The sequence below is a fragment of the Papaver somniferum genome, chromosome 7 (genome assembly GCF_003573695.1).
Source record: "Papaver somniferum cultivar HN1 chromosome 7, ASM357369v1, whole genome shotgun sequence".
NCBI classification, from domain to species: Eukaryota; Viridiplantae; Streptophyta; class Magnoliopsida; order Ranunculales; family Papaveraceae; genus Papaver; species Papaver somniferum.
In genome coordinates, this window is record NC_039364.1 from 182,527,775 (window position 1) to 182,539,512 (window position 11,738).

An 11,738-nucleotide genomic window follows, 5' to 3' on the forward strand; every position below is an offset into this window, starting at 1 on the left:
AAAGCCAACTCAGTGGTAAATATAAATGATGGTGCCTCTACTCGTATTTGGTCTACAAACTGTATCCCAGGGAATTCAAAACCTCCGGTGCCCAGGCTTTCTTCTCATAGTGATTATATTTTTGTTAATGAACTCTTCGATATTCAAAATGGTTGTTGGAATGATAGTTTTCTTTCGTCCATTTTCTCTGCAGACGAAGTTACTAGGATTAAGACAATTAGATTAAATCTTAGTCAGAGTGATTCCTTGATGTGGTCTCACACTAGCAATGGTGAGTTTACCATTAAATCTGCATACAGAATTTATATGAACGACTTCCCTTCTTCTGAAGATTCTGCTTTTTGGAGGAAAGTGTGGGCTATAGACTGTCTGCCCAAAATTAAATTCTTCCTATGGAAAATCTTTGCTTATATGCTACCAGTTAACTCTTTGATTAAGTTCTATAAACCTGAAGTGGATGTTCTCTGTCCTCTTTGTCAGCTGCATGAAGAAACAATTATGCATCTTTTTATAAATTGTTCTGTTGCTAAACACATTTGGTTTGGTCTTTCTTTACTTCACTTGATTAACATGGATATGGAATGGTTAGACGATTATTTCCTATATTGGCATGATTCTGAGTTAGGTGTTTCCCCTTTTAATGTTTCTTGGCCTAGTACTTGAGCTACTGTAATGTGGTGTATATGGAAGCTCAGATGTGATGTGATGTGATGTTCAAGAATGTTTCTTTTGACCTGAATAAGTTTACTTTGGATACGAAGAGGATGATTAATACTTATATCTCTCCTCTGACTACTTCAAGTTTTTCTATTCCAGTTAATAAGATCCTTAGAGCAGAGGTGGATCATATTATGTTTATTGATGGCTCTTTCAAAGACTATAATATGGGTTTGAGTGTTATTTGGTGTGACATTGCAGGTAATGTAAAAAGCTCCCGTTCCGACTTTGGGTTGATGCCAGATGCAGTAGGTGCTGAGGTTGCTGCTCTAATTTTGGCCATCTCTTGGGCAAAAGAGATACATCTTACCAGAGTCGTTTTCGTTAGCGACTGTCTACAGCTTGTTCAGTTCAGGAATGGAGACAATATCGATGTAGCTTGGAGAAGCAATGATCTTGTCGAGCATTGTCGGCATTTAATTTCTAGTTCTTTGTCTTTTAAAGTTATGTATATAAAGCGTATGAATAATCTCTTAGCAGATCGTCTAGCTCGACAGGCTATGAGACTTAGTCTTAAGGGTTCTTGGGTCTCTATTCCTTCTTTTTTGAACTCTATTATTAGGGATGGAAACCTAAATGTAATCTGTAACTCTTTTCTTTCTTAATTTAAAGTTGTGTTTCTCGGCAAAAAAAAATGCTCGGAAAAGATTAAATGCGATTTTGGGCTGGAACAGCGGGACTTCATGGCCGGCTCCTCTTATTGTGATAAATGTCAGCCCTTTGTACACTTTCGTCCATCCAACAACCTGTATATGTAAGGTAACAAAAATTTAAAATAGCATTCACGATATATATGCACGGTTGGCAGATTTTTAATTAATATACTTTTCACTTATTTTCTTTATATGGTTGTTTTTTAGGAAGACTTTGACGAGATAAAATTTTCACGTGACCGAATATTGTCTCTTTGATCTCAGTTTAATTATCGGAGTAGTTATTTATCGTTACAATTAAATTATGATTTTGGCAACTCCTTGCCGGCTATAAATGCTCGAAAAAGATTAAATGCGATTTTGGGCTGGAACAGCGGGACTTCATGGCCGGCTCCTCTTATAGTGGCAAATGTCAGCCCTTTGTACACTTCCGTCCATCCAGCAACCTGCATACGTAAGGTAACACAAATTTAAAATAGCATTCACGATATGTATGCACGGTTGGCAGATTTTTAATTAATATACTTTTCACTTTTGATGAACGCCTAAAACTTTAAAAGGATATAACGTTTTGATCGTTCGAAATTTTTTTCCGCGTGTGTATATGACATTGTTTAAGTTTAGTTCCAGTCGGTATGGGATGTGTGCTAGATATGTTAAGAACTGACCTGGCCGCTGGAGTACCATGGATACCATCTAGTCTTTATAGTAAGATTAAGATGGTTGAGTGCAAACCTAGTTGCAGTAACTGGTACGACAGAATCAGTGTCTCCGCTGCACATCAAGGAAGAAAGTATATCAAAATTTTGAGTACTGCCCAGATGTCATGCCATTCTTCATTTTCATTTGTCAGTCACTTTGGTCTTTCCCTTATAGTCATAGGCCGCACAACTAACGCATTGGTGCAGAACTAGTATTCACTGCTGTAACAATGAGTCCACTTAAAGGAAGGTTAAATAAGTAATGATTTACCTGAAAACCCATATCCTCAGTCCAGCAGCAATTAGCTCCTTGTATATTAGTAACATGGAGAACTGTGAATCCTTCCAATTCTTGATCAGCAAATCACTGCACATTATATGAAATTAGAAAAAGAAAAAAAAAAGGTTTCCTTACATGAAATATATATCAAATAATCCTTATACCGGAGCTATAAATTCATGAAGTAAACAAAACTTGAAATTTGGGTTTGAGTTTAGCAGCGCAACAGAGTTTAGTACTCATATAGTATATGATCACCTGCAAGCAGTCCATTTGTAGGGAATGCCTGTAGAGTTTGCGTGCATGGCTTTCTGAACCTCGGGCCTGTTATAGTAACTTTCGGCATAATTCTCTGTGCAAGGGTCATAACCATTAACTCGCCTGCGTAAAAGGGTATTTTTGAACCTGATATTTTGCGTAGTATAGTTGGATGTTGTCAACACAGCCCTACATGCTGGAGTATAAATGCTGTACTGATCAATATAACCAAATTCATGGTTCATAGCATAACTGATGGCTGCATCACATGAGGGAGAGTTGTCTATAATTGTGAAGTTGCAACGGGAGATGATGGACTGATAAGTATGATCAGAGATCATAGAATGGCTCCACCAGTATGTCACTGTTCCGAGGCTATCAAAGTAGTTATCTGTAACTGCATTCCCTACCTGTTGATACATTTAAACATGACCAAACAAAAATGAGCACGTGCTGTTTTAATGAACAGAACAAGGACAGCCTCTTTTATTTCATAATTGTGCAGATCCGGCCAACACGGCCGTACCTTTTCTTTCATACTTGTAGTGCGGGCTGTTCCTGCGTTTTTCCGTTTTTTCATTTGTATTGCTACTGTGGTCATTTTTTGTGCACTGAAATTTTTTCGTTTTTAAAGAGTTTCTTGAAAAATGTATATTTGTGAAGTAAATCTACTTACAATGAATCCCTTTAGGTTAATGAAGGGCTCGTGACGAGCTTTATTATAATCATGGATTTTCTTTGCCAATTGAGGAACATAATGTCCTACAAGTACATACATGAAAACATATTATTTGAAAAAACCAAATTAGCGATAGAGGAGGTACAAATTACTCGAAATGTAAAAGAAATGTAGTACTCCCTCCGTACCACATATATAGGCAGAGAGGGACAATTCTCTTAAATTAAAAAAATTGCTTTGGAATCATAATTTTTCATCCTTTTCTTATTTACCCTTTGTCCTATTCATATTACAATTTTCCATACACAATAAATAAGGATATTTAAGAGAAATTTAATTCATTTTGAAAATAGGATTCCACGTATCTAGTGGTACAAATGAAAATAAAAATTATGCATATATAATAGGTACGGAAATTGTAGTAGACAACTAAATATGAGGACAAATACTACTCATGATGGAGAGATGTTATAATTAATGGAGATCATGGAATGCCCACTTTCTTGGTGGACTAACTATAGCATATAGCAGTGTGGTGTCTACGTCCACGCTTTTGATTGTCCTACACAGTTGAATTTTCGGATAGGGTGTACAAGAAGGAGACACTAGTGCGAAAAGGAAAGGAAATATACCCTAAAATGTTCAAACTCGCATTTAGGCTGCAGAGAGTGAGCATCTAAAGTTTTACTTGTGCCTCGATGCCTTTGTGTGCGGCACACTATCTAGATTCGGAAAATGGATCACTTGTCCAAATATTTTTAAATCATGGCTCAAATGGATGAGTAAGAATTATTATGGATAAAATAGATACCAAAAAAAAAAATAGTAAGGATGAAATCGAATTTATCCTGACTTGAACTTAAAAAATAGCAAGGATGGAACTGGACGCATCCTGATGTAAACTAAAATAAAATAAAAAAATTGAAAATGGTGGCTATTTTTACATTTTTGTCTATTTAATTATTATTAAAATTTAAATGTCTTTTTTACCCAAAAATTATTGATTTTGACTTTTTAACCAATTTTGTGATCTAGATTGGAATGGATGACCTTAAAACTCATGCGATGCAATTGTCTGATGAGTCGTCACAAAATCACGTTAGGATGCCGATCAACAGAAAATAATTCGAGAGTTAAAAGTATATACAGTTGAATTTATTTTAACTTTTCCCAGTCAACAATGTAAGAAACTCAGTCAAAACCCCTGAAAATACGGTATAGGAAATTGTCCAGTGTAAGCAAAATTTATTACACCGGGAGACCGACTGACTAGAAATAGTAACTACCTGTACCGTGCATTAATGATAAAGTCCTGAAACGTGAAAACAGTTCTGAAAATTAGCAATAAATGATCAATGTCAGTCATATGTTCATCATAATAGATAACTAGCCAAGTGGATGCTGATTGGTCGTTGAGGGCTGCAGTCGTGTATTAAAGCTCTTTCGAGGTACAAATCCTAGTTAGCAATTCGGGATTCGGCAAACATACGGAACCGCAAACGTACGAGTATTATACAGTTTTGTAATAGCCAAAATTCGGTCAACGGGACGTGATTCGTCAGTAATTCGTAACGGCATGTACGTGTATAATTCGATTTATAAATGTGAGTTCGGCTCTGAAAATTCGGTATCTATATATAACAAATAATTTGTATTTATAAGGTCATAGACCAATTTTTATGCATATATGTGAGTTATTTAAAGAAAAAATAAACTTAATATGATGATATTAATAATATATATACAACATTAGTTATCCAAGAGGACGTCGTATGGTGGTTTAGATGCTTGGTTAGTGAGTTTGAGATCTCTCTTACCTTCACCTTCAAATCTCTTTAGTCGTTTTTGTTTCATAAAAATTACAACACGTCTAATATTCGGTCGTGTATGTTCGGGAGGCAGTAAAGCCCAAAAAATGGAGTCTTTGAAAAGTAAAAGCTAAAGAATTTATGACGAATTAAGCGGATGTATCATTCGGAATACGTAAAATTCGTGAACGATTCGCGAATAATCCGGGAATGCTACACAATACGCGACTTGGGTTCGGAGTTGCAAACGTACGCGAATAAGACGGTAAAATTCGTGATACGGAAAAAATCGTGAATGATTCGTAAATCATTCGCGAACTTACTAACTAGGTTACAAATAGGAAAGGGCTAGCTGTTCAGCCTGAAACATGGATGGCATGCCTTATTCACTGTGTACGATGTAAACAAAGACTCATGCCGGAATTACTAGGAATATATGACCTAAAAGTATATGAAACGGCACATAGACACGGTACATTAATAACCGATCAAAAGAAAATTTGACAGGGTACATTAACTCGATTGGTTAACCTAAAGTCTAATTTATCAACAACAAATAAATAATAATAACCTACAGGGTAAAGCTTCTAAACACTCTAATTAACTTCTAACTTACTAGTGAAGTAGTAACATTACAGGATTAACTCAGTCAGTCGCACTGAAAATGCGTCAAATTCATCAATACTACTAACCTGCGCTGTGTTCCACACATCACTAATATCAAGTCATTATAAAAAAGATCATAAACACATCATCAAGTGACTTATAATACTAGTAGTAAATGTTTTTGTGATTCTAAATGATTGCATAATAATTTGCTTGATCATTCTTCCAAATAAAATTTAAAAATATTTTTTGTTTATGTTGATCAGAATCTAACGAATGTACTATAATAAAATCCCAACTTTATTCATCAAATCTGCAAACATCAAACTAAACCTAAAAACACACACGGTAGACTGTGTATCTCTCTATATGGCTAGCTAGTTATAGTTAATTACAGAAATAATCAGCTTGCAATATAATTAAGTACTTACCTCCATTAAGCCAAAGAACAAGTGGTCTTCGATCTGGATCATTAGTAGCTTCAGTTAACCAGTAGAACAGAGCTCGGCCATGGCTGTTGTTAACAGTAACATAACCAGAGAACTGAGAGAAAGATACTTGTGGTTGTCCTGGTAGGCTGGATATTCGGTCAAGTAATTGCTCATTAGCAACAGTACTAGATGATGGTGCAGAAGCACTACAAATAACAACTAGCAAAGAGATCAAAAAGAAGTTGCTCGATGATAAGAAACTGAAGAAAGAAGTAAAGAATAAGAAACTAGTGTTTTCGTTTTTGCTTATTGCCATTACAAGACCTTTTGATGATAAAAGGCTTTAATATGTTTCCTATATATATAGAGAGAGATAGATACAGATATTCCTAATACGATCAGGTGAGGTTCCTTTTAGTGCAGCAGATAGTTGGTGAGAAAGTTGTAATAACATGGAATGAATCGATCTCTATTACAGGGATAATCATATGTCTTAAATAGACAATGGTTTAGCCACACTTCTTTCACACACTTTACAAGGACTAGACTGGTCAAGTCAACTAATGTTGACTTGACTAACACAGATTATTACATTATCTAATACACCCCCCTCAAACTGATAAGGGCACACAAACAGTTTGAAAAACACAGTCTGAAGCAGTATGTGAATCACAAAGACCCTGTAACTGAAAAAACAAAAAAGCTAAGAAACAATGTCTGCAGAAGTGCCGAAAGAAAGACCCTGCAAGTGAACATCCATGAGAGACTGTATAAGCTTGAAGAAGATGGGAAAGCAAAGTCCTTTGGTAAAAATGTCTGCAATTTGATCCTCACTAGCAATATGTTGAAGTGTAAGAAATCCCTGCTCCACCAGCTCTCTAATTGTGTGATACTGAATTTCTATGTGCTTTGTCCTGACATGAAAAACAGGATTAGAAGCCAAGGATAAAGCACTAGTATTATCACAAAGAAGTAATGTTGGAGTTGCAACTGAAACATGTAATTCAGACAACAGATCAACCAACCACTTTAACTCTCCAGAAGCTACTAACATACACTTATACTCAGCCTCTGCTGAGGATTTAGACACAGTTGGCTGCTTTTTAGAAGACCAAGACACTAAATTGTTACCCAAAAATACTGCATAACCTGAAGTGGATCTTCTTGTATCTGGGCACCCAGCCCAATCAGAATCTGTGTAAGCTTTTAAATGATGTAAACTGTCTTTCTTTAAAGTAATTCCTAGACCAATAGTACCTTTCAAATATCTCAAAATCCTTTTTACCAACTGTAAGTGAATATCTGAAGGAGCGTGCATGAATTGTGATACATAATTAACACCAAAACATATATCATGCCTTGTAATTGTTAAATACTGCAAGCTACCTACAAGTGTCCTGTATTCACTAGCATTAGGCAATTTATTTTCATCATGTAAAGAGACTCTTGCTCCTTTAGCAACAGGAGTATCACAAGGTTTGTTATCAAGCATATTGGCTTTGTCCAACAAATCAAGTGTGTACTTCTTTTATGTCAAAACAATAGAATCAGGTCCTCTAATTGCTTCAATTCCCAAAAAATAACCCAATTCTCCTAAATCCTTCATTGCAAACTCTTGTTTAAGAGAAGTAATTAATGAATCAATCAAACTAGATGAACTTCCAGTAAGTGATAGGATCCGGAGATGCCTATATAAATAAACCGCAGTCAAACGGTGTCCAACTAGTAGACAGAGGCAAATACGGGTCGAACCCACAGGGAGCGGTGGAAATACGTAATCAATATCTCTAATGGACTAACAAATAAAGATGTTTTTGGATTTTTGAAAGAATAAAGACAATGAGAAAAATAAACTAAAGTAACAAAACGAATCAAATGGGAAAGTTGGTAACCAGGGTTCAATGTATCCACCACTATTTCTATTCAATTACCGAAATGAAACATAATGAATATTTATTTATCGTTTGTTCTATCAACATCACCTATTATATGTATCAGAGTTGCAAATATCGCTGGGACACCCTAAGCATGGCACATCAAAAGACTAAACCAAAGTATGCACCATCAAATTGCATTAGCGAGAAATAATACGAAACTAAATTTTAGGTTCTCAAATAATACCTGACTATTCTAAGCATAACCCATCAAAGAATTTAACCCAATCATGGAACATCAAATAAGTAGACAAATATATTTTCGATCCTAACAATCATGCGCAAAGGTTATGAAAACCGGTGAAGCAACAACTCATATTTTGATAAATCGATAAATAATAATCAAAGATTAATCTTATTCAAATCATAACGGTCTAATGCTATATAATCCATTCGAATTAGCCTAATACCCAAAAATGGTTTCACATGTAAACCCTAGTTACGAAAAGTCTAGCTATACATGGCTATGGGTTTCTCAAAATCCATAAAATAATGAACAAAAGATTATAAAGATTAAACCGTCACTTCGTCTTCTTCCTTATCGATCGTTCTAGTAACCTCCAAGGCCGCCGCACTTCTATATTCTTCTCTTGCTTGCGGATTTCTGTCCAGTAGCCGATCCCCTTTGTTCTCTGTCTCCACTTTCTCTTTATTGATGTTGCGAGAGTCTGAAAATTAGACCTAGCAAATCTGCCAAAGCCCGTCCATTCAGGTCCATTACCATCTCCAAAACCCGACCAACAAACTAATTTCTGTTCATCTAGTAACCGGCAGCAACTATTACCATCGACTGCACAGAACCCATTCAAACATCACCTGCAATTGCGAGATTCTAGTCGTCTTTGAACCAGCACCAAAACTCCACGACTCCATTCATCCACTAGTCGACCAGCTCCTTGTTTCGCTGCCATCTCAGCTGCAACTCGACAGTTCAGTGCTCAACCAATCTCACGTTCTCAAGACTTTACTGGACCCAATTTCAGTCGATACACATCTTCTTTCTCTTCAGAATACTTCCCTGACCATCTTCAATCTTCAAAACTTCTCAGCCAACGCCATTGGAGGTATCAGCAAACACCATACTGCACTTATTTGAGACATTAAGAACAATCGGAACCTTGAAAATATATCGCTGCCGGATCAAAATATAATCTCCCTGCTCGTTGGCATCTCTGTAATGTCTCTATCTCGCCCAAACAGCCACCGAGTACAATCAACATCTCGACCAAAACCCACAGCACTACTTCGTCTCTTCACCTGCAATCAGCTCATGCCTTGAACCAAAACGGTACCAGCTCTTCTCGATCTTACTAAACACCTCATCTAATCACCCCATCTCTGCCAGCAATGACCACAGCAGCAACTCCATTCTCCTTCATTTCTTACATTCCTCCCTGAACATAACTCTCGAGACAACACCAGCATCTCATGTAACTGGTTTTCTTCCCATTCATTCTCCATAGATATCTTCAATTCCGTGTCGACCCTGTCCAACACCAGAAACGCAAGTAACTTGTGTATTGTCGGTTCATTCTCCATCAACGTTGTTGTTCGCATCAAACAATTGAGAACTACACCTTTCATTAACTTCTGACCTTGTAAGCACCTTCTCGTCATGTAACGATCGCTAACAGCTTTCGAATATGAACTCCCCTGCCGCCTGCAATTATTTAGCCAACGAGACCACGCCATCGGATTTGCTTTCCTCATCATCTGTATATTTCCACGAAATCATCATCTCGCACCTTCGTCTCAGCTGCCCAGCAATACAATAATGGCAACAACTTTAGTTTGTCTTCCATGTATATACGTCCACCACCAGTTTCGCTTTTGTTGTCCTCATCTTCTCCTGCGTTTGCTGCCATAACCATGATGATACCACCACCATCTACCAGTGCCTGCTATTAAATCTCCTCCATTGGATGTTGTTGTACTGTTGAGCAGCGATTCCACGTCATTTCTCACTCTGCAGCCTTGTTCTGATCTTCCATTTGATTCTATCAACAACACCAACTTTCCATGCAGTTGCCATGGTACTCAGTTCATTAAAAGAAAACGTGGTAATAAAGTTCCACGTCTCCCTGTCGCCTTGTGCAGCTCACGTGCTGATTCTCCGGTCGTGTGACCTCATGCTGCTGATATGTAGTGATGATACCATGCCAACTATATTTTGCCATTTTCATCGCAAACGACAATTAATTTCCGATTAAACCGTTTTTACTTCAATGGTTAGTTTCGCTAGCACTTTCTACAAAAGCACTAAAACAGTATCATTAACCAAAATATTGATTCCTAGCTAATATAAATATGGATGTAAAATGTAGCACTTACGTGCTTATCAACACCCCCACACTTATATTTTGCTAGTCCTCGAGCAAAATAAAGAATTGACCCGCTACACAACTGGTCACATTATAAGAGAGAATTAGACCCGCTACACAGCTGGTCATAGAAAATGTCCTACAAAAGACCCGCTACAAGCTGGTCATGATAAATACCATACACAAGACCCTCTACACAGCTGGTCATAACCCTAAAAACCATGATGATAATTTTTTTTAAGACCCGCTACACAGCTGATCATCTTTTTTTTTAGACCCGCTACACAGCTGGTCATAAATTGCAAGAAAATTCCTGAAAAAGAAAATGAAAAAGTTAACCACTCCCCCACACTTAAACATTACATTGTCCTCAATGTAATTGAGTCATCCAACGTAAAAATTAAGATGGGAAATTCATAAAAAGCGAAAATAAACAAATAAAAATAAAACAAAATAGAAATACCTACTGGAATATACAAAAAGGATCCCCATAAACTAACAACCTTAAAATTTGGGGATCAACCCAAAATACAGTATTTACAAATGACAGCTTCGCACTTATGTTATGATTCCATGGAGATGCTGAAACAATCAAAAACAAATGATAACCCCCTAACCTAGTTTTTACTACTCATGGAAGTGCATAAAGAATAAAATATGGGGAATCTATTTGGACTGGCGAAATATCAATTGGCTCATCATGCACGGTATTAGGAATAAACAAGTCCTCTGGGTATTTGGATGCAAAGTGATCCAACAAAATTTGAGAAGCACACAATTCTAACCCTAAATTGGGTAACTTTTGGAAGTCTAGGGGTCTAGAAACAACCTGTAAGTCGGGTGAATGATCTTGTGAGATAGATTCATCTACGTAACTATGAAAATCTCCACACAAGCATCCAAAGGGTCATCTATATGTTCTGTCTGGGACAGAGAGTCACTACAAGATTCATCATCGTCAGCAAATAATCTTTGGCATTCAAGAACTCTCAATCTTTGTTCCAAACTAGGTGGTGTGTGTTTGTAATACTTCTCATATATAGTTAAAGGTGATTCTTCACTTACCATTTGTGGAGAAAAAACTCCATACCGTTGCCTATGCATATATTCACCAAGCGTCATCTTAGATGAGGTTTCCTGATAATTTGCATTTCTACGCGTATATCCTGCCAGTGTCATCGCAGGTGACGTCTCCTGAGAAAGAGTCATCATCCTCAAAAAGATACCTGAAACAAAATTCTAAAAAAAACAAGTCAAAAAGGAAAAGAAAACCTAAAAAAAATACTGTACAAAAATAAAAACCAAACTATTTACAAAATCAAAAATACCAATCACAATATTCCACAGCCG

The 11,738-nt window shown here is 36.7% G+C and overlaps 1 protein-coding gene across 1 annotated transcript; it reads right to left on the minus strand.

The window, feature by feature from the left end:
• Positions 1 to 1,594: 1,594 nt before the first annotated feature.
• LOC113293200 (serine carboxypeptidase 24-like) lies at positions 1,595 to 6,564 on the minus strand. The gene is made up of 6 exons (XM_026541914.1): positions 6,134 to 6,564; positions 3,286 to 3,371; positions 2,610 to 3,019; positions 2,343 to 2,438; positions 2,039 to 2,144; positions 1,595 to 1,816 (listed from the first exon to the last, which is right to left on the minus strand). Exons 1-6 carry the CDS (start codon positions 6,447 to 6,449, stop codon positions 1,673 to 1,675), a joined length of 1,158 nt encoding a protein of 385 aa, XP_026397699.1. The 5' UTR covers positions 6,450 to 6,564; the 3' UTR covers positions 1,595 to 1,672.
• Positions 6,565 to 11,738: the final 5,174 nt, after the last annotated feature.